Here is a 23,722-nt window from a genome sequence, read left to right as displayed (position 1 = left end):
AATACCTCATTTTACATGGAGGCCAAGCTGTCATTATTGGTGTCTGTAAATGTTGACCCAAGCTAATTGCACTCCAGCTCACTACATATCACATTAGAGTAATAGAACGTACTTCAATGACAGAGCCTCCCAACGGTGTTGCACTAAAAGTGATGTTAACCTCTTCTGACTCTAAGAATAGAGCATAGGTGCTAAGACATGCAACTAAGAAATTGCTGTTATGTTTTTGGTACCACTTCATCGTATGTGTCTGTTCTACAGTTAAATCAATTACTAAACTATCTCCTACTACTAACTAGTAAATTGTGTCAGCAGTTACATGTACACACCATGCTGATGTTAACGTAACAGCTGTATCCTTTCCACTTGCTCTTAATCAGTTAAATATACTGTTTTGCTTACTCCATCCCACCAATATGAACTATTAACTGCCGATAGGTTTAGGGTTGAAAGTACAAAAGGGGAATGTCTCCCAGAAGTCATAGGAACAAAGGTGTGCATGTGCTGCTACCAAAGTCAGACAGAGGGTAGGGATCCCCCCGTTCCCTCTGAAATGCATGACTTCCACAGTACTCAGTATTTCTTCCTGTCATGTGTGGGTTTCTAATTGTACGCTGTATGACTGTGCCTAATAAATGGAGAACTTGTCAGACGTGCACTGGCCAAATCTCTTCTTGTATCTCTCGCTCCTTCCCTGTCTTCTCTTTTCCCCTCTGTTTGTTTCTGGCTCTTGCTCTATATTTCTCTCTGTCCTCTCCTCCCCTTTCTCTGTCTTGCTTACACCCTTTTGCTTTCTACTTATGTTTCTCTAACTCAGCTTCTCACCATCGTTCTCCTTCCTTTTCTTAGTATCTTCCTCATGCCCCTGTTTCTCTGACTCTCTCGTTCTCCCCCTTTCTCTGTCTTTGTATCTCTCTCCATTTTTCTCTCCCTACCCAGCCTTTTATTTTGGACTCTCTCACACCCTCTGTCCCTCCCTGTTTTTCTTTCTCTCTTTCCCTCCTCTTTCTTCTCTCTCTCGCTTTCTGTGTTTGGACATGTGGAAGCTCTGGAGCCTCATTGACTGCATTCCTCCTCCTCCCTCTTCTCCCCTCTTTCTCTTCCTTCTCTTCCTGTCTCTGTTGTTTTTTCCACCGCAGGACTCCTCTTAGCCCCTTGCCCGGCATAGAGCCCTACAGCGAGGGGCAAGACGCCAGCAGCTACCGGCCCCCGCCCTCCAGCCCTCAGTGAGTGTGGCTACCTGCACCTTGTTCAGCCCGCCCCTCAGTCAGTATGCTGCTGGCTGGCTTGGCCGCATGCTTCCTGTGCTGGGCACGGTCACACGCCGGTTCGAGCAATTGGGGCCCTAAGCACCTTCGCGGTCCACTCACAGGAGCTGCAAAATGATTGAAAAATTACAGCTGTAAAAAGATATGCACTAAGCAACCTACCTGGGGTCATAGTGTTTTATAGTCTCCAGAGATGTCATAGTCTTAGGTGTCCAGCTGGGGGTGATGTGTGTACAGCATTGTCGGGTACAACGTGCCCTTCTTTGAGAAACCTGTTAAGCTGAATTTAAATACATTCAAATTGGGATGAAAGCCCTAGATCCCGATATCTCAGATTTTTTCCTGAAATTGATCAAATGGCAATTTGAACCAGTATGATTAATGGTATCCCCTGAGGCGTGCACAAACGTAGCACGATATTAGCCGGGACTGACAAGGATTTTCAGATTCAGGGAAAAAAGGGCATCTGCCTCGCGATCAGACTGCTCCAAACTCTAATTGACATATAAGCCACAGCATGTGGTGTACCTACAGTCAATATAAATAATTAATTCATAAAAGTGCCTGATTCAACATTGCACAGGAGGCAATTCAGTTCTCCAGAGATGGTAAAAATTGCCCCCGATGTTGACTGCCATGCTGTACATGTAAGATGAAACCACTGTTGAGAATGATTCAAAATCCCATTTTGCCTATAATTTGAGTCGACAGCCAACCTCGTCCCATTAAAGGTTTCTACTGGGCGTACATACCCAGAATCCTCCTCTCTCTCTTCCCATCTTGTGGGGTTCATTGGTCGGGCTGCTGCTGCTTCTTCTCATGCCCCACCCCCTAACTGCCCTCCTGTACCATGCACCGGGAGTAGCCCATGCTCCGGCCCGACCGGTTTGACCGGTTTAAAACCTAGCACAGGTGGAACAATGGCATTTTAAATCTGGGGTGTATTTGGAAGTCACCGTATGACATGGCTATACAAAGGGAACAGGTCTGGTGTACAACAACTGGAAAGCAATTGATTTGGTTTATTGATAACATCTAACATTTATTAATAACATCGGCGAGATCGATATTCAAGAGAAGCTGACAGTTATTCACGAATGATGACAATGTGTTATTACTGCCCCATTATCTGTAACCTTCTTTCCCTGTCAAAAGTGCAAATTACTCCCAGAGTTATTTGATGTCTGGGCTATCCGGCTCCAAAACCAGTTTTAACACTTAATTCAAATAACTCTGTGGCAGTTACCAAGACCCACCCATACAGTTTACAAACAAATGCAAGGACAGCACTTTTGACTGGGAATGAATGTTAGATTAGTCACAGATTGTGACTTTAAACATAGCAAATATGTTTCCCTAAAAATGTTATCATTCAGTACCGGTAACAATTTACTTAAACCGTGCAGGTGTCATGCATTATGCTGTTATAATGCATCATAGGACTTCTTTCATAGCTAGACATATTATAAGCGTATTATAAGACAAGACAAAGGTTCATACAAGCTTATAACAAACATGCATGTTTTCAGTAAAGTGTTACCAAAGTACAAAAATTATTATTTTTACAGCATAGATTTGAGACTTTTGGAAATGTTCATGTGGCTGTCAGCAGTACGTAGTCACACAATACGTAGTGGTTATACGCTGAGTGTACAAAACATTAAGAACAGCTCCCTAATATTGATTTGCATCCCCCCTTTTGCCCTCAGAACAGCCTCGATTTGTCGGGGGATTGACTCTACAAGGTGTCAAAAGCATTCTACAGAGGTGCTGGCCCATGTTGACTCCAATGCTTCCCACGGTTGTGTCAAGTTGGTTGGATGTCCTTTGGGTAGTGGACCATTCTTGAGACACACGGGAAACTGTTGAGTGTGAAAAACCCAGTAGCATTGAAGTTCTTGACACAAACTGGTGTATCTGGCACCTACTACCATACCCTGTTGAAAGGGACTTAAATATTTTGTCTTGCCCATTCACCCTCTGAATGGCGCACATACCCAATCCATGTCTCAACTGTCTCAAGGCTTAAAAACCCTTCTTTAACCTGTCTCCTCACCTTCATATACACTGATCGAAGTGGATTTAACAAGATACATCAATAAGGGATCATATCTTTCACCTGGTCATTCTATGTCATGGACAGAGCAGGTGTTCATACTGTTTTTTTACACTTAGCGTATGTCAGTTCTAACATAAATACTTAATCCCAGGTCATTTCGCTGTGGTCTCACTAGTTTGTCTCATCTTCAGACAAGCCAGTTTTTTTCACTGTTCCCTTGTTGTCATTTAACAATAACTATTTTTGAGGCAGAACGGACAACATACTGTAGAAATCTCCCTCTGGTTGGTATGTCACAAAAAGTCTTAGCTGAATGTACCTTGTGTCCTTCCAGATCGTTTGCAGCCAAGCAGCCCCTGAATCTCTTTGTGACGACCCCACCCCTGCACACCTGATTTTCTCCTGGCAGTTGCGTTGTCACATCCTAGTAGAAACGCTGGCCCTCTCTTCCATGCTTTGCTGTTTGACTCTCAGCTATTCTGTTAGATTCCTTGAAAAGTCGAGTATTTAATTGTTAAGTTTAGTAGCGTATTGTGTAATAGTAAGCATACAGCGATGGTGCCAAATGGTGCTCATGGTACTGTAGACAAGCTCATGGCACAGTACAGAACATACAGTGACATACTAGAGGTGTAATGTTTAATTCCTAAGCACCTGTCATTTTACAGCATGGTATTCAAACCAGAGATGATCAAGAGAACCCTCATGAGGTTGTCACTCTTACATGCGTGTATTGCCCTCATCTGCTTTACTGCTAAAATTCATTCTATAACCAGTGTGAATACATCTTTGTCTCATAATAAATTGAGCGGTGAAAATCTTACCATGAACAATGGCACATTCAGCAGATGCCAAATACTCTATTCAAAAGTGATTTTTATAGAAACAAATAAACAAGCCAGCGTACAGTATAACATTTTATAGCTGTGACGAGTTCTATCAAGACTGAATTATGTGTATAGATAACATTGCTTCTGATAGCTATTTGCTATGTATTGAAGTTGTTGATGTAGTTTTAGATGTTATGAACCACATGAGTAGTAGATATTGAATATTTAGCTGGAAGTGTCTTGAATGTGGGTGTGCACTGTGTCCAGTGGAGGCAGATGTGTTTGCCTATGTCACGCACTATACTTGAAGAGCCTGCACCACGACAGACGGTGCCTTCTGCAGCTTTCCATACGTAGCAGAGAGCGAGAACGTCATTGTTTTTCAATACGGGTCATCGACTGTCAGTTGCCTTGGAAACTCAGCCCCTCCATTGCCACCGCAGCCATTACAAGCACAGCTAAGCCTTAGTGAAATACTAAAAAGCCTCAGCCTTGCATTGTATTTTGGTACTCAGAATAAAGTATTATTAAAATGTCCTGATTTTGCTCTCTTCTTTTCTGGAAAATGCTTGTTATTCCTCATTTCTTGGTGTAAAACATAAATACTCTCTTGACTAAATGGTATTTCACATTTCTTCCAAATGAATAAAACCACACTAATAAAAAACATATAGTCTGATTTCTACAAAGATGCCCTTAGAATTGACTGTTTTCTAAGTTGATATTCTGAAAATTTTGCCTTACATGCAAAGCACAATTTGAAATTCAGATAACATGTAAATATAGCCACCACAAATACATAGAGTGTGAATGAGGCTCGAGAGTTTGTGGTCCAGGGAAGTTGGAGTAATGACAAGATTTTTTGGGAAAAAATGATGGAAAAAGGGACGGATGCCCACGGCTAAAGATGGTCACCTGAATCCTAAGGATGGCAGTGTCTGGGCAATGGGAATGTGTGGATGGGGTGAGGGCATGTTAGTCATTGCCTCTGGTTGGCTCTATCATAGGTTTATGAAAAGTCAATGGAAATGTCAGGTGGTACTGAAAACACATTAAGCATTGTTATTCCACTGAAATACACTTTAATGTTGTGACTGACTTCACATCAATTACACTACCATGACTGAGAAAAATATACTGCACAATGGAAATGTATTACTCAATCCGACATGATTCGTGATCAGCACAGTCTCCTCATGAGCTGTTCAAGTGATGCAGTTGAGCAAATGGAATGTTAACAGACAACATAGGTCTGTTAACCATGTACACCAAGGAGACTTTACTCAGTGTATCTTCTGACTCCCTACCAAGACCATGCACCTACAGTATAACTCAATAGTGTCTGCATATCAAGTAATGTATGACTTTGCATAGGAGAGCAGTCCAAAACCCTGAAGTTGCTGCTGCACATGGTCCCTCCATATCCATCCTCTATTCATAACAAAATGATAAACATCCAATCCCTGTTTTGTCAGATCAAATCATTGGTGCATGGTAGCAGTGCCTGAAATCCCCAATTGAACTTCAGGCTCAAACTAAACTTGTAACTGCACATAGTCTGATATTTATTTTGTTACCTAAAGCATGGCTCTTTGAAAAGCCTTTTTTTGTGGATGAATGGCTTGTCATCTCTTACTGGAGACTTTATTTAATATATTTGATCGTAATTTTCAGCTAAAATGATGCCTGACAGTAAAAGCATCGACTGATGGGCTTAGTTTGGGTGTTTGCCGAGTCAAGTTGAAGGAGGTCGTTGAGCAAACATTGACTAGCCTTCTGTCTTTCCATTGTTTCTCAGGTCCTCCTCTGGTAAGGTGAGTCCGGAGAGTATGCGTTCCATGGAACCACCATCGGAGGGTTCAGAGGACGGCCATGGCATGAGCATGAAGAAAATCCCTCAGAGTCCTGCGAAGAAGGATGAACTCTCCCTGTACAAGAAAACCAAGCGAGCAATAACAAGCAAAAAGTACAGTGTCTCCAAGTACGAAGCGGAGGCAACCACACCCATCGAGCTGATCAGCCGAGGCCCCGACGGACGCTTCGTCATGGACCCCAGCGACATGGAGATGATGTCTATCAAGCCCAGGCGAATCGAGGGCTTCCCCTTTGTTGAAGAATCGGACCTCTATCCCGAATTCCGCCAGTCGGACGAAGAGAACGACGATCCCGGGCCCATGCCCCCTGTTATGGCAACCCTTCGACCTCACCAGATCTCCCCAATCTCCAGCCAGGAGTCTTACCTGCAACCACCGGCCTACAGCCCCCGCTTCCAGAGGCCCATGGAAGGTATGACCATCATGGAGAGCAGTCGGCTCCAGGCCACGGGGCAGATCCGAGGCTCCCTGCACCACAGAGCCTTCTCCCATGGCCACGGTCACTTCTACGGTTACCTTAGCAGCCCTGGGGAACCCGAGCCTCCACCCCCTTTCTACATGCCTGACACCAGCCCTCTGAGCTCTGTCATGTCATCACCCCCTTACCACACCGAAGGGCCCTTTGGTCACCCCCGCATCCCTGAGGAGATGGGGGAAGGAGATATTCTACACTATGGCGTCTCAAGCTTCCCTCTTCCCCTGACGCTCACCTCTTCCTCTCGCTCCCCGGAGATCTGGCACAGACCCGATTTCCCCTTTGCGAGTCTGGAAGGGCCCCACTTCATTTTTCCACCCCACCACCCTTTGCATCTCCACCGGGAACCCTTCTTTCCTCCTCCCCATGTTCTTCCCCCTGCTTTCCAGCCCTCCTCCCTCCAGGTGCCCTCATACCCTGGTGTCCTGCAGCTTGAGGCCCCAAAGAGCCGTCCAGGCAAGTCTCCCAGCACGTTCAAGCCTCGGGGCCTTCCAGCCAAGCGTTTAGCTATGCAAGAGGCGCAGAGTCTAGGGCAGCTAAGACACACAAGCCACGGTATGGGTGTGCCAGTTTTGCCTTACCTCGACCCAGCAGCCCACATGGGTGGCCCTAGCACATTCAGTAGCTTGGACACCCGGTGGTTCGAGCCCACCCCCCGGCTCAGTCCCAGGCAGGTTCGTAGGATGGAGCCTAGCATCATGGTTCTCCAACCTTCCCGCCTCTCGCCCCTCACCCAGAATCCCCTTAGTTCCCACGAGGGCTCCCCAGAGATTGTAGTGCGACCCCGTCCCCGTCCCAGCATTGTCCAGCCCTCCATACCTCCAGAGATGTCTGAGATTACCCTGCTTCCCCCCTCTTCAGCCAGCTTCTCCTGGAGGTCCTCTCCCTCGTCCTCTCCCGCCCATGGCCAAGGTAGCAGAAGGGCAAGTCCCAGCTACCGCTCCCACATGGCCTTTGCCACCTCCGCCACAAGCTACCCGTCCCAGTCCCCATCACCCCCTGTGGAAAGCAGCAACATGTTTGGGCAGATGCCATCCCAGAGGAGAACTGAGGAGGAGGTCCTTCCGTGTGAGCCCTCTCCACCCCAGTTGTCAGCTTCAGGGTAGGTGCACTAGGCCTTCAGGGAGGGATTTACTTATCTGCGCCAGTATACATTTATTTAAATTGTTAGGTTGCTTTGTGTTCTGAACACAGTGACATTGAGGACCATTATGGTTCTACTAAATGCACTTGTCAGGACAATTGGGATAATTAGGGTCAAATTGGGGTTGGACATTATATCAATGTAAACATTTTTTAAGTAAAGATCGATTGATTCTTGTTTTTAGACTTGAGATATGATTTCATCAAGGGATCGAGTTCTTGACGACAAATTGACCGGGGGACTCTTACATAATTTATTGGAATGGCATTTTGCTGTATAGATTTATTTGATGGGCTTAGGAGTTCTGTCATTCTCAAATCGATTAACGCTGCTTTTCATATCAGAAATCAACTTTCAAATATCCATCCATGGAATCTGTGAAGCAAGTACTGTACCAAACTTGTCTTTTAACAAATCACAATTTGCACATTTTCCTCTAAATTTGGACTCGGTGGAACAACTACTTTGTGACCTGAGAAGATAAATGTTTTGCTTCACAGATTACCTTACAGACCTTTCAGGGCTAAAGTAAGTCTTTGGAGAAAATGCCATTATTATCTAAACCATTTCAAATGCATTGCGCAGTTTGTTTGATACAAGCCCCTAAAAGCCTGGAATAAGAGAGACATCACCACAGGATCCCTGGTTTTCCATGTGTTTCATGCTTTACCCTGCTTTCACCCAACAGGAGGAATCCCATATGTGCATCCCAATTGACTCTCAGACAAAACAAATGCCATTGCTGTGTATAACTCTTAGGCCTTTTAGGACTCCTTATTTATAATGCAGAGGGTGCTTTTAGGAGAGTCCATCTCAGCAGGCACAGGGGGGCCCATCTTCATCCTTAGTAACCTGACTGCATGAACCGCCTCTTCCCTGAACCTTTCAACCCAACCCCACCCCCACCCCTCCATTGTCCCCAGGACACCCCCAGGTCTGACTGCCAGGGGAGGCTTGTTGGGCGAAGTGTGTTGCAGGGATTTGTCCGCTTTCATGTGTTGCAATGTCTCCATCATTATTGATTAGGGGCAGTTGGTCGTTCTTGATGGCTCCTGGAGTCTTACCTGCTTTGTTTTTTATTGATCTCAGCTATCTGGGCAGCGTTGTTGTGACCAGGTCCTCTACACCACAATAGGTAAGGGTTGGATCCATGTCTGAAAGGGGGGGGGGCAGCAGGTGGGGCTTTGAATCACCTCGTCCTTTAAAGGGGAATACGAGTCATTGGGTCTTGCTTTGTTAAGTTTGTTACTCCAGTCAAGTTCATCTCCGTTTTTTATTTTTTCCTTTTCTTCAAAGTAGCTATGCATTTTGAGTTCTGCAGTATTCAATAATGTATGCATTCTGACATAAGTATGCATATGTCACCTTTTATGATAATTGATTTGGAGATTAGACACGTATCCCTGACACAACTTCATGCTTGAGAGATGTATGCTAACAACACTTGTCATTTTTCGATGAGGCTTGTTTTGATTTACTACCATGACAGCTGACATGTACACAACAAAAGCTGCAAGAAAGTCCTTGCACAAGCAGGCCCCAGACAAAATGTTTCTGTTCTTTTGGCTATAGAAGCATTATGATGTACTGTATGATGGTGTTACCTTGGCAGCTTAGCTGCACTTCTCCTTTTTTTTTGTTCCTTCTTTTGTGTCTTCAGTAAGAATGAGTAGTAGATATCAGAGGAAAACAATATTTATCTGACAAATATGATAACAATTGTAACAGCCATTTTCTAAGCCTACCCAAGTGTATATTATAAGTTGTCCAGGCTGTACACACTTAGAAAAAAGGGTTCCATTTGGCTCCAGGTAGAACTGTTTTTGGTTTCAGATAGAACCCTTTTGGGATCCATGTAGAACCCACTGTGGAAAGGGTTCTTCATGGAATCCAAAAGGGTTCTACCTGGAACTAAAATGGTTCTATCTGGAACCAAATGGGGTTCTTCATAGGGTTCCCCTATGGGGACAGCCAAATAACCCTTTTAGGTTCTAGATAGCAACTTTTTTCTAAGAGTGTAGTAGTATAACTCTCTCGTCTAGTCTTATGGCAATGGGCACTCTGTTAGGTCCTCTTTAACATATACATTCTTGGCATTCCTCTCAAGCAGGAGACATATTATCCTTTCTTACTCAGGGTGTTTTTGTATGATGACACCAAAATTAAAATATTTTGGACCTATACTCTTAGGAAATATTTTATGTGATTAGCCGTCTGAACTCCCTTCGCTCCAGTCAGTATGAAACAAAGCACGCAAATAACCTAATTACACTTGTAAGTTTGGACTACAGAACAGTTCTCACTACCAAGTGAAGCAAGTGTCCTTCCAAAACTGTTGATGCACTTCTTTGATATTGTGGGGAAAGTATCATTTTTAGGTCCACACCACAGCCCTATGAAGTGCTTTTCACAGTATTCCCCTTTAAAGTCCTGTTCCATGTGCAAACTGCCATGCATGCCATCGCTAAATATTGCTATTCATTATTTTATTTTTAAGAACAAGTATCTGATTAAACTCTTGTTACATTTGTTGTCCGAGTGCTTAGTTTTGGTTTTGGCTTACCTTTCGTTATGTGACTGTTCCCAAGTAGCCATTTCCCCTCCCGCCATCTCTCCCCCTGTCAGCATGGTGAAGCCCATTGTAGACAGTATCCATGTCTATGAATACATATTGATGATGCTTTGTCGCTCAGCTGTGATTTCCCTCCTCCACTAACAGCCTTCCATTTCTCTCTGCAGCCACAGCTGGAGGACAGCCCCTTTGTGATGCTATTTGTTTTCCGTGCCTTGTGAGAACCTGTTGTGTTTGTGCAGAATCTGTGGGCTGCCATTTTAAAGTGCCTCAGTATCTGGATAGGAAGACTGCAGACAAAAGAGATGGCTGAGAATACTCATTCATGTTCTACAAATTGCAATATTCTTTCAAATTTGCACCTGTTATTTTCAGATTCAACAAATCATAGGACAGATTGTGTAAAATACAGCAACACTGTAGATTCAAGTCACACAAACATTCCTCTTGATTTTGTTTGACCAAACTATTAGCTTGGTTCAGTCAAAAACCTCAGGTGTGTCACATTGCTCCAAACTTTAGGTAATGTGAAGCTGACTTCAGAAGGTTTGGTTCTTGAACTTTTAGTGCCTCATGTAGAAGGAAAGGCCCACTTGACAGAAGTTCCTCAGGGTTACATGTGTTCTCCCTCCTTTTTTTTGTTCAGAAGTCGTCGAGGTGCGCCGAGTGCCCCTGCGGGGTCTGAGAGGTTTGATGCACTGAGATACCAACGTATTAAAAAGGCCAAGAAGACGATGGTGGTCAACAACAACAACTCCAAGTCCAGAAGAAAAACAGGTGAGGCCTCTGACATTGTGGATGTATGGTCCTGATGTAAGACGCTGGTTGATTAACATGTACATTTTGAGGCATACCACACATTTGACAGATATTGTGTCTGGCTGACTCACATTTGTTTTCAATTGCCATCTATGTTTTGAGAGACTTCATCACAACAGGATTATCAAGGACTTCCTCTTTCACAGGCGTCAATCAGATTACATATATGCATCATACTATGCTATCTACTCAGCGGCACGTCACCATGGTGTGATAAGGTAGTATGGTGTGATACTTTTCTCATCTCTATTACTCTGCCGTAGTGGTGGGAACACCAAGGTAGTTCCCTAATGAGTTCTGCAATTCTCCAGAAACCTAACTTTGACACCAACTTTCTCCATAATCAGGACAGAAATTATAGTAATACTTACACCGGTATCAAATGACTGTAGATGATCAGTTAACAGCATTTATCTTTTGAATCATACAATTCAATGTCTCACTTATTCATGTTGCATTTCCAACTTATGAACTTAGTTGAACCCTCCTAAGATAAGTATCCACTTTCCAAGGTTATTGTGCACAAATAACCATACATGGTGGTATGGTATGGGGAGTGGTACAGTGTAAAGTATTTACCCTGGATTGGAACTGAGCTCATTTTCTAACTCAACCACCTTGTCTTCTGACCCATTGTTTCCTGTGTGTTTTGCATTCCTTACCTTCCCGCCCAATGTCTGTCCGATAGCAACCAGGACCCTTGTTCTCTACCTCTGCCCTCTTATCCTGACCTAAGGCTCTCTCACCTCTGACCTGCCTGTTGCTATCCCCCTCCCATCCTCCAGGTGTCTCCACCTCTCAGACCCAGCAGGACTACACCTCTCAGGTACTCCAGCCCGAAGAAGTTCTCTACCTCCGCAAGAAGAAGAAACGGCCCATCAGACAGGACCCGTATGCCCGCTTCTCCGCTCTGCTGTTCCGCCGCCCGCCCCAGGAGGACCAGAAGGCCATTTTGGCCAGCATGGACAACATGGACCCAGACCATGTCACTTTCCTCTGAGCCTGTGGGGGAGTCAGGTTACACTCTTCCCCAACATGCCGCAAAACCCCACCTGGAAAATGACCCCTCAGTCTAAAAGTTTGCTCATTCCCCAGCATCAATCAATGGTTTACATTTTATTTATTTATTATTAAAACGGTAAAACGGTGGCTACCCAATGTCTTCAAAAGTTTTACTCCAGTGCAAAACATTTAATTTGAGGAAAGCAATATTGTGTGCTTCAACATTTAATATTTTCAAACACATTTTCTAACCATTTAGAAAAGGACCCATCTGTCTGAGGTTTTCATTTTCATTTTCTATCTCATCTTTATACTACAGTATTACTTTGTTGTTTGCAGAAGAGGCTTAGCTCATGGCCTCAGTGTCAAAACAGCCCATGAAGCCTAGTTAGGTCTCAGTTTACAGCACCTTGCTCACCCTAGTCTCCTCACCTGCCTCACTCTGCCAGCCCTCTATCACTTCCCAGAGACTCATCCCATCCACACAAGGTTCTCAATTACGTCCTACAAAATATACCTCAGAGCACAGGACATGGCACCACAATGACAAGGCTCAGCTAGCTGAACACAACTGTACTGGCGTATGTTTTTATTATTCTTATGACTTATTTAAGCTTTTTATTTGTTCAAATTTGACACAATTTGAATAATTCTGAATGTAAAAATCTAATTGGTCACAATATATATACCATAGTATGTTTGGGTTGATGTAGGTCTACTTACAGTTGTAGAATGATATCATGCTCATCAAAAATCTATCTCTGGTCTCTGGTCTTTTGACACACCATAAATGATGTGTTCATATTGACTATTAGGGAAATGGAGCATGTTATGCTTTACATACAGTATGTGATATATTGTGGACGTACAGTTGCCGCCATCAATCATTGTCTTGGAATCATTTAGAAGTTGATTGTATATTTGAGTTATTCTGTATAAACTTCAATTCCATTTCATTATCACTTAACCCCATAAAGGAATGGTCATTAATTCCCCTTGTTGGGAAGATCTGTCGTAAACTCAGCACATAGGCTCATAGATCTATTTTGAATAGGGCGAGGGGAAGGGATTAAGTTGGGCTCCATTTAAACAGAAGTGTACTGTACTGTATGCCACTCAAGGCATGCAACCAAACACATGCAACCTCACACATTCTATACAACACATGCTACTGCCCTAGTTACTATTCAGGTTGGACTTTGGGTCTGTCGCATTGTCTGGGAAAGGGTTTTGCACTGGAGCAAAATCTTGGCTTTTACTGCTCTTTATTTTATACCATCTTCACTTCTACTAGCACACTTTGTAGCCTTGTGTAGTAGTTCTGAGGGCTCCATCTCCTATTTAAAAAGTACTATAGTAATGCCAAAAATACTACAACTTCCTTAATCAATAAAAACAACGTGTACTGTACTGAGAGGAGGATAGGATTTTGTGCCATAGTATACTATAGTATTTTTTTCATTCATATGGGAGGGCCTGACTCAATGAACAAAAGGCTTATGATGGCCTTTATAGGGCTTCTTCTGGTTGCCTGCTTCGGTTTATTTATTATTATTTTTTTTTCTATTTGTTTATGAAGGTAACTGGCTTTGTTGGCCATTTCCTGTATTTGTAGCCTTGGCATTTTTTCTCTTTGTGTGCTTGTATTAATGTTGTCTATTCCCCTATAGAAAGATCAATGGAGGGGCTTCTTGTGGCATAACAGGGCTACGCAGAGCTGCTAAAGTTTTTATTTTCTCAAATGTGTTTTTCTGTCATTGAAGGGTGCTTCTTTTTTATAAATCGACATGTTTCATTATCATATAAATATAGACATATTAAAGCTGAACTCATTAAAGCTGAACCATGTGAGTCATGACAATGGGGGGGGTGATCTGGTGATGGTCAGAGAAGGAGGGGTGTTAGGAATGGTTTCACCCATATATGTAGGAACACAGGTGCTACTGTGCACTTGAGACCTATTCATATATTTTGGTTCAACCGTTTGGTTCACTGTTGGTTTGAAATGTCTCTGATTATGGAAAGCTAGCACTTAGATTCGGGTATATTAACAAATCTCCAGCAAGCCGATACTTTCCAGCAAAGTCTCTCATTGGGTATCTTATTGATACTGTACAATAAAGGCACTTAAGAGTTGCAACTTCAGGTGCTAACAAGGTCATTGAATCTGAAAGTGGTATTGCTACTTTCAGAGGAATGACAGCTATACCACCAATCTGAAATGATACTGTAATTGATCATACTTGATGTTTTAAGGTTGGTGCAGTATAACCATTGAACAACATGCTCTGTACATACGCCTTTCAACATCCATCTTGGTGCTTTTTAAGCAGGATGTGTAGATGGAGTCTGAATCATGGATGACAATGCTCATGTTTATTTTATGTTTTCATATGGTGAACTTTTATACTTTGTCTGCGTATGTATTTTACAGCATAAACATACTACATATTGTGGAGGGCTAGATGCCAAGTCGTGTACCTTAAACATTTAAATGAAGACAAGAACTTAGCTAAAGAGGAAAGTCTCAAAGTTATACTGTGGTTTTATGGAGCCAGGTTAGTGTGTTCGGTTGGACTTTTTTTGTGTCAAATGGCCACCATTTCTTGATTTTTGTTTGACAGTACAGGACTTGGCTGGTTTATTACCAATTTGTGGCTAAACTGAACCCGAGAGTTACCTTTGGTGCAGACAGCAGGATCAGAATATTGTAATAATCAGTTAATCCCCAACATTGCACCTGTAAACACAATGACACTGTTGTCAGTATAGGATGATACTTTCAATAATTAGCATACTATTCTCTTCTGAGTCTGGTGATCTTGAAATCTTCCTTCATTTGTGTTGATCCAACAGGGTTTATCGGAGGCTGTAAAGCTTTAATCAATTCAACTGTTTGAAAGGTAGATATTTCAACACAAATTGTACACGTGAAGTCAACATCAAGGTGGTTGGTTATGGCAGTAGCATTCAGAAATATGTCATGTTTTACAAGAAAATATGTAGCTGCCTATTGTGTCACGGCCATTTATTTTCAAACCCTCCGTCAAAAGAATGATATCAAAATGAAGATCCAAAATGCAAGGAACATGTTCTATAATATGAAATATATTTAAATATATTGTACATACAATTATAGCATATATTGCCCAATGTATTATGAAATGATATATTTTCAATAAGTTGGACAACAAATGCAGGCAGTTACATAATATTTTGGATTTCATAAATGAAAATCGTATTCATGTAGAACACTTTTTCCACAAGGGTGACTACTTGCGCCAAAGCAATTGGCAGTGGTTCAGATAAGGAACAATTCATGTCATTGTTGAGGTAACTCACACTTTAAAGAGTATCATCTCTCAACTATTGTCCAGTTCTAGTAAGAATATGTCATATTTAATGCTACATGCAATGTTCGTTTTAAGATGCTTTTGTTGTGAAAATGGTCAAGTTATTATTTAATGTAATACTTTCAAAGGGAATATTGTTATAGTTTAATTCATATTCTGGCTATGAATCCTTATTATTATCACAATTTGACAAGTTTGTTAGGTCTAGTTGGGCTGTGTGATTTTGATACTGGAAGCTTATGGCAGATTTGATCACCCATTGACTTAGTATTGACTGTATTTCTAGCTTGCAGTGTCACAGTACTGTCATCAGTATCAGAGAACTACTCCGGGCAAGTCATTAATTCTGGTGAAATAACAGCATTGATATTGGTGCTGAATTTAGTGGCTGGTGAGGGCCGAGGGACATGTGAATAATTAGGACTCACAATAAAAACAAAACATTTTGTTCCATGCAAGAAAATAGGACACTCTGTGGGCTCTTTGTTAGCCTGTGCCAGGTTCAATGGAAATCTTTGAAAATGTAAGCCTCTTTCATAAACCCATTTGACTTTGCCTCACTTAAATGTGAGTAAACTTAAGTTAAAAGACACACACTGCCGTTCAAAGGTTTGGGGTCACTTAGAAATGTCCTTGTTTTTGAAAGAAAAGCCAATTTTTTGTCCATTAAAATAACATCAAATTGATCAGCAATAGTGTAGACATTGTTAATGTTGTAAATGACTATTGTAGCTGGAAACTAAATGGAGTATCTACATAGGCGTACAGAGGCCCATTATCAGCAACCATCACTCCTGTATTCCAATGGCACGTTGTGTTAGCTAATCCAAGTTTATCATTTAAAAGGCTAATTGATCCTTAGAAAACCATTTTTAAATTATGTTAGCACAGTTGAAAATGGTTGTTCTGATTAAAGAAGCAATAAAACTGGCCTTCTTTAGACTAGTTGAGTATCTGGAGCATCAGCATTTGTGGGTTCGATTACAGGCTCAAAATGGCCAGAAACAAATAACTTTCTTCTGAAACTCGCCAGTCTATTCTTGTTCTGAGAAATGAAGGCTATTCCATCTCGTACAACACTGTGTACTACTCCCTTCACAGAACAGCACAAACTGGCCCTAACCAGAATAGAAAGAGGAGTGGGATTCCCCAGTGCACAACTGAGCAAGAGGACAAGTACATTAGAGTGTCTAGTTTGAGAAACTAACGCCTCACAAGTCCTCAACTGGCAGCTTCATTAAATAGTACCCGTAAATCACCAGTCTCAACGTCAACAGTGAAGAGGCGACTCCGGGATGCCAGCCTAGGCAGAGTTCCTCTGTCCAGTGTCTGTGTTCTTTTGCCCATCTTAATCTTTTCTTTTTATTGGCTAAGATAAGGCCAGCATCCTGGAGTCCCCTCTTCACTGTTGACTTTGAGACTGGTGTTTTGCGGGTACTATTTAATGAAGCTGCCAGTTGAGGACTTGTGAGGCGTAATAGCCTTCATTTCTCAGAACAAGAATAGACAAGTTCAGAAGAAAGTTCTTTGTTTCTGGCCATTTTAAGCCTGTAATCGAACCCACAAATCCTGATGCTCCAGATACCCATCTAGTCTTAAGAAGGTTTTATTCCTTCTTTAATCAGAACAACAGTTTTCAGCTGTTTCAGCTAACATAATTGCAAAAGGGTTTTCTATTGATCAATTAGCCTTTTAAAATTATAAACTTGGATTAGCTAACACAACATGTCCTTGGAACACAGGCGTGATGGTTGCTGATAGTGGGCCTCAGTACGCCAATGTAGAAATTCCATTAAAAAATCAGCCATTTCCAGCTACAATAGTCATTTACAAAATTAACCATGTGTTTCTGATCAATTTGATGTTATTTTAATGGACAAAAAAATTTGCTTTTCTTTCAAAAACAAGGACATTTCTAAGTGACCCCAAACTTTTGAACGGCTTTGTTTCTGAGAGAAACCAAGTCCCATTTAAAATTGAACAATTCTATCACTGAATTTAACCATCATCCCAGTCAAAAACGTTGTCAGCCAAAAGAAACCTATTGAATGACCATGGTCATTTTAGACATTTGCCTATATTGAAACATGAACCACAGCAAATATATTGATACATTGTTGCATTATTTACACAGTAACTCTACAATACATTGTGGCCCTTAAAGTACCAGCAGAATAATGTAGAAATCAGACGAAAATGCAAACTGTCCTTTTGCAGATATTTGTAGAATATCCCCCTAAAGCTAGCAAGGGCTCTGTGTGTCATATTCTGTTGTTTCTGTACATGTGTCTGCTATGTTAGTCGCTGACTAAACTCAACTCAATGGTGAGGGAAGTTTCTGAGGACAAACCTAGGTATAAGGCAAGTGTTTCAGTATTGACTTTGGGCAAATCAATGTAATCAGAGCTGATTTCCACAAATCCTGGGCTCCGCTCAACTCCGTTGGTGGAGTTCATCAAAAACAAGATGGTAGAAACCTCTCCAAAGTTAATAAAGAGGACACAACTGAAGTGTTGAATAACATTAGTGTTTTTGCTTTCTGCGAGCACACAAAAAATCACCAACATTCAAAACATTTAAAATGTTTCAATATTGACCATAATTATCCAGATAGGGCGAGTAACCCCATTTCTTTTTTTCACAATGTAGTCATTTAATCATTAATGGCCTTCACAAGAGATTTCCACAGTCTAATTCTTTTCATGTTTAAAATTAAGAATATACTGTAAAGCATGAGGGAAGTGGAGCAGTAGAATGTCCCTCTTGAAAATACAAATATATATACAATTTAATGTGCAATGTATATGGATTAACATGTACATAGTGTATAGCAGAGAGATCATTGCATGGTGAAGTGTCTGATTGCTGCTGTGAAAAGAGAAAGAATGCATATACGATACTGAAAATATATATATAATGTGTGTATATATATAAATATGTATGTATGTATGTATGTATGTATGTATGTATGTATGTATGTGTGTATGTATGTATGTATGTATGTGTGTGTGTGTGTGTGTGTGTGTGTGTGTGTGTGTGTGTGTGTGTGTGTGTGTGTGTGTGTGTGTGTGTGTGTGAGAGAAGAGAGGATGTGTAAAAACAAACACTCATTTAGAGGTCATTATAATCAATATTTTTGGGAATATTATACATTTGCCCATATGCTGAGTCACTGGATATAAGACAGCTTTTGATATTGAGTATGGAATTCTGTGGCAGGAGAGGGATCTTGATATCACAAAACTGACAAACCTGAACATTTGAATGAAATAATAGCTTTTTGCTAACATTAAGATGCAATCAAAGCACATACATTGATCCACCCCTCCCACCGTTGGGATTTGAAGTAGGGCCTGCTATTGTATATCACAATGGATAGGGTCACTTCCCATTCAAGGGAATGTGGACCAATGATTGGTTGTCTTAGGCGAAAATATGATGCTTGCCTAATATTTTTGCTTTAATAATGAGTTCAGTTGATGCCTAATCATGCCACGGACTAAAGCAGTGGAATGTATTGGACCATTTATAATGCTGAAATAAGTTATTTAAGTTCAAGTGAAGTCTAAATATTTTAAGAATAATATATAGATATAGTTTTTGAAATTTCAAGACAATGCACTGAATATCACATGTAATAACCAAGCTCTGTGTGTTGTGTGTGAATACACTCCGATTTGACTATCATAATAATAATAATATAATATATTACATTTAGCAGACACATTTATTCAAAGCGACTTAGTCATGTCAAAAACAAAAAAACGTGTGGTCCCGGGAATCGAACCCACTATCCTGGCATTGCAAGCTCCATGCGCTACCAACTGAGCTACAGTGTATTATTTCACCCACTTAATCATGTGTAACTGGGATTGTCCTTATATTTGGGGCATTTGTGTACATGACTTTAGTCACAAAGGAGATATACAAGCTGTTATATGATATAGAGGAGCACATCCGAACTGTACAGTTGAAAATTGTACAGTTATAAATGACATGATACTGTCTGTCATTAGCAATAGCTTTTCTTGTGGTGTGTCTGGACCATTCTCAGAGGCCGTCTGATATCGGTCATATTGGGTTAGTAAAATAACTCCGGTAACACTTTACTTGACACCCAGCGTCATAACACGTTATGACACGGTCATCATTTCATAATATGTCATAACCCATATATTTACACCTGTTGTGACACATATTTCATTATTTTATGGCTGGTTATGACACCTACATAAGTGTCATAACCCACATTTATTCAAATGTGTTTTTCCCTGCCAACAAGTTTCCTTTTATTTGACAGTCTGTTCAGTCCTTTGTTGTTATTGTACTTCATTCTTAACAGTCATGTGTTTGTTTTTTTCATCTTTTAAATAACTTGCAGAAAATGCCCTTTATGACACTGTCAAGAAGCATTATGACCCTCCTGTGTCACTTTACTTGGAACAAGAACATACACTTTACGACACTGTAAAAAGCATTATGACCGTCATAAGCCAGATAGGCCTATCACGTACATGCCCTTATGTCAGTCATCAGTCAAAAAGAGGGTGTCTTGTCCTGCTGAAATCTGCTCCTGCATTCATCCCAGTCATCAGCAAAACAGAGCATTGGGGTAGGTGCATGTCTGACATCAATTTGTGCGCAATTATAATAATTTAATATCGTCAATTTCAGAAAATTGAATATAACATAAACATACTGTTGACATGTTGGCTATGGTGTAATGGAGTGTTTTGTCTTGTGTGGTAGGTTTTGTGGGGTTTGACACTCTTATGTAGGTGTCATAACCAGCCATAAAATAATGCAATACTGTCACAACAGGTGACAAGTTAATGTCAACTGTTATGACATGATTATGACTGTGTCATAACGTGTTATGACGCTGGGTGTCAAGTAAAGCGTTACCATCACTATGTAACAGGAACTGTCATCATAATTGTTTGCTCTATGGAAGAGGATTTGTTCGGTCATTATTTCTTATAGTACTGGCTTGGTTGGTTTGAACTTAGATATGAGCGCAATTGTGGTTTGCTGTCCCCAAGGATTGATGTTACTACTTGATAGCAAAACAGATTCCCTTAGAGAGCATTGTAAAGCTATGTCTTTTGATACTTGTTGTATGCCTAATTCATTAAATAAGTCTGAAGAGTAAGAACATCTGGTGCTAAAACACAAGTTTTCAAGGACTGTGTTATTTGAGTAATTATTTTTGTCATTTTACTTAATCTGGTAAAGCACACTTTGTTGTTGTTTTGAATATATATTGCTGGTGCTCTCCCATACTCCAATCTCTGAGTTCCACACTACATTTTGTAAAACCAAAACATAGCCGTATAACAAAATGCCAAACCGTTATGCCTCCCCAAGAAAATGACAGTATGAGGAATTTGAAGACACTGCACAGTACTGTACACAGTCAAGTCGAGGCCTAACAAGATATACGGTATATGATTATACAATTATACCCTGTGGGTTACTAGTAAACAAGTAAACACAAATGTGCTAATGTGCTAATACTCAAAAGACTACAGAAGATGCAAGAGAAAGCATACACTTTTGTCACACAGTATAAATAATGTTTTAAAAAAGTATACCTTGTCATATTTTTTGTATATGAGAATATGATGCACACCGAGTATATGGCTGAGTTAGTAGGAACTGAGTAGTGTACGGTCTGTTTCAGTGGGACATTGTAACATGAAGCAGACCAATAGATCTCTGTGAGTGACTGAATTCTTCTAAAATCTACAGATTAGTTTAATATTTAATGTTATAAATCAAACCAATATAGAATACAAAAATATTAAATATAGTATGTACCAAAGTGGATGGTCGAATCTACATTTGGGGTTAATTGTTTTCACTGTGTATTATTTTGTTGTTTTAATTTTTATACCCATTTGTTTCTTTTTTAGCAAAACAGAATCATACAAGTAGAGAATATTTATATTCCACTGACTCATAAATGCCTTTGAGACAAACCATTTCAGTTCTGTGCAAAATAAATATCAAAAAAATTGTGCAAGTGTCATCAGTTTATTACAGTCTACGATAAAGATACAGAGTTTTGCATCTTGAAGCATAACTGGAAAGCACCAGAATGAATTATTCACTTAATTTTACCCGCAATGAATCTTTCCTGTCAAGTTGATCTTGGGATATGCTAACATGGCTAGCTTGGCCAATGGGGATCATGTAGGACTATGTGGCTCTACAATAGGTCCATCATTATACCAGTCAGTTTCCAAGACTACCACAGATCCTCAGCTCCAAATGTTGCTGCTGGTCTGCTTAAGAACCATGTATGTTGTCTTAGACTCAATTGGTTTTGGAAAGAGGGAGAGTACAATGGTTTTCATGCAGGTGCTCCTTTGCATTCTGTATAGCAGCAGAGTACAAACTGTGTAATCTATATTCATCTAGTCAACAGACTGTGCAAGTAAGGTATTTTATAGTGCATGTGTACATATTTTCAGTGCTGCTTTGAAAAACATTTTTTGTTTTGTTTCCAACGTAGCCACATTGTTTATTGTGTAATGTATATTTGTCTGCCTCGAACTCTCAATAGTTGCAAAGGTTTGATTTGTAAAGTTGCAGCAGACTATAAACATGCTATGGAATTTGGAGACCGTACATGACAGTAACATTTTCTAGAGATCCATAAGTGGAGCATATTGACATTGCGATTATATCAGGACAACAACTGATGCTATTATCAATGCATTCTGTGGTGCTTTAAGTGGTGAGTTAACTTCTTGCTTCACACACATTGTGAGCACCCTGCTTATTTACCAACAAATGATGTTGTAGTCTATTGTAGAACCGTCCTGAAATGGTATATTGTGGTTAGACTTTTGGGCAGTAAACAAACCCTTCTTGGTGTTGTACGGGAATTATATTTGATATGGTATTTGACATACAAAGATAGCAATTTCATTGAAAGTTTAGTAAGGTATCAAATGAGGTAAACCTTTAGAAGTAGGGCCATTGTTAGAAAAATTACTTTGCGTCATAGTTATTTGGCAAAGATTCATTGTTTTTGTGTGTGCATATACTGTATGTAATGGATATTACTGTGTCAGAAGAATTTGTGTTGATGCATCAGGGAATAATCCGATGAGATGAATTTACATCCTCAGCGTCCATTTTATGAGAAGGCAAATTGATGTGGCATAAATTTGAAACACATTTCATTATTATGACCCCATGGTGTTCTTGCTACAGAGTACATTGGGTGTTAATGCCGGACAACATTAGACATCGATTGCTCTGTTTTATATGTCAAAGTATTGGTCGTCATTATAAGGGGTTTTACATGTTTGTACAACACTGCTTGACAAGTCAGTTGACAAGCACTCAACTGCAGTAATGTTAACCCTTTTGGTGTAGCCTCTGTGTATGATTTAAGTCCTCGCCATCCATCCGTCTTCTCTCAACATTATGCCTCACTAAATGCAATACGAATGTTTAAAGGACTGTTCAGATGTACTCTGCTAAATATTGTTCCATCCTCATTTGGTCTTCCTAGCTCTCTGGATTTGGGGGTAATGTTCAATTCTATCTCCAATAGGATTGTGTTATCGGGCTTCTTAAAAGAGCCGGAGACAACTCAGTACCTCAGAATGCCTCATCGTGGATATCTTCACATAGAGATGTTATGTTACTATCAAATGTTCACCTTCACCTGGCCATTTGAGTGCATTGTGTACTCACATTCATTGTGCTGTACACTTTTTTACATCTGCCAGCACAGGCACAACGACCAGAATGTATTGTCATCATCATTCTAAAGCTTTCCATAAACTGGCACAAAGAAACACTATTTCTAATGTACTGGTATGTTTGGTGTTGAAATTTGCAGTAGGTTTACTGACCACTTTTTTTTTTCTTATTGTCTTGTGTTTTATAAAATCATTTTTAAGTGATTTCTAAGCAAATGGATCAATGTCATTTAATGCACCTGTCCATTCAGAAAATATTTTATAGACCATTTTTATATTTATTTTCAAAGTGACTAAAATCAAACCATTTCAAACTTTTTTCTTTGCTTTTCTACATAAATCATTTACAAATACAAGAGGCACCACCCAGGGGGTTAATTGTTCACCATCTTCTGGTATTATTGTTGTATGAGAAAGAAAAACACATGTATATGGTGCTGAAAGCCTTGTGTCATACTGTTTTTCAGATTTTCCCACCATTTCCCCCGTGCTCTCTGGGCAGACCAATGCCTCCCCCAGGAATGTATGTGAAGCCTTAGAAAGGGTATTCTACTAACACATGCCGTCGCAAATGACAACTTGTCATCCTGCTTCACTGACTTTTA

The 23,722-nt window shown here is 40.6% G+C and overlaps 1 protein-coding gene across 1 annotated transcript in view; it reads left to right on the top strand.

Annotated features, from left to right (window-relative positions):
• Window positions 1-13,886, top strand: part of LOC112257986 (protein turtle homolog B-like) — a 177,934-nt gene extending 164,048 nt beyond the window's left edge. Inside the window, exons 18-20 of the mRNA XM_024432005.2 lie at window positions 5,956-7,608; window positions 10,869-10,999; window positions 11,827-13,886. Coding sequence (XP_024287773.1) covers window positions 5,956-7,608; window positions 10,869-10,999; window positions 11,827-12,041 — 1,999 coding nt within the window. The 3' untranslated portion in view covers window positions 12,042-13,886. The remainder of the gene's footprint in view (window positions 1-5,955; window positions 7,609-10,868; window positions 11,000-11,826) is intronic.
• The last annotated feature ends 9,836 nt before the right edge of the window (window positions 13,887-23,722 follow it).

The sequence above is a fragment of the Oncorhynchus tshawytscha genome, linkage group LG09 (genome assembly GCF_018296145.1).
Source record: "Oncorhynchus tshawytscha isolate Ot180627B linkage group LG09, Otsh_v2.0, whole genome shotgun sequence".
NCBI lineage: Eukaryota > Metazoa > Chordata > Actinopteri > Salmoniformes > Salmonidae > Oncorhynchus > Oncorhynchus tshawytscha.
Note: the sequence above shows the minus strand (reverse complement) of the source record. Positions and strands in the feature narration are given on the sequence as shown.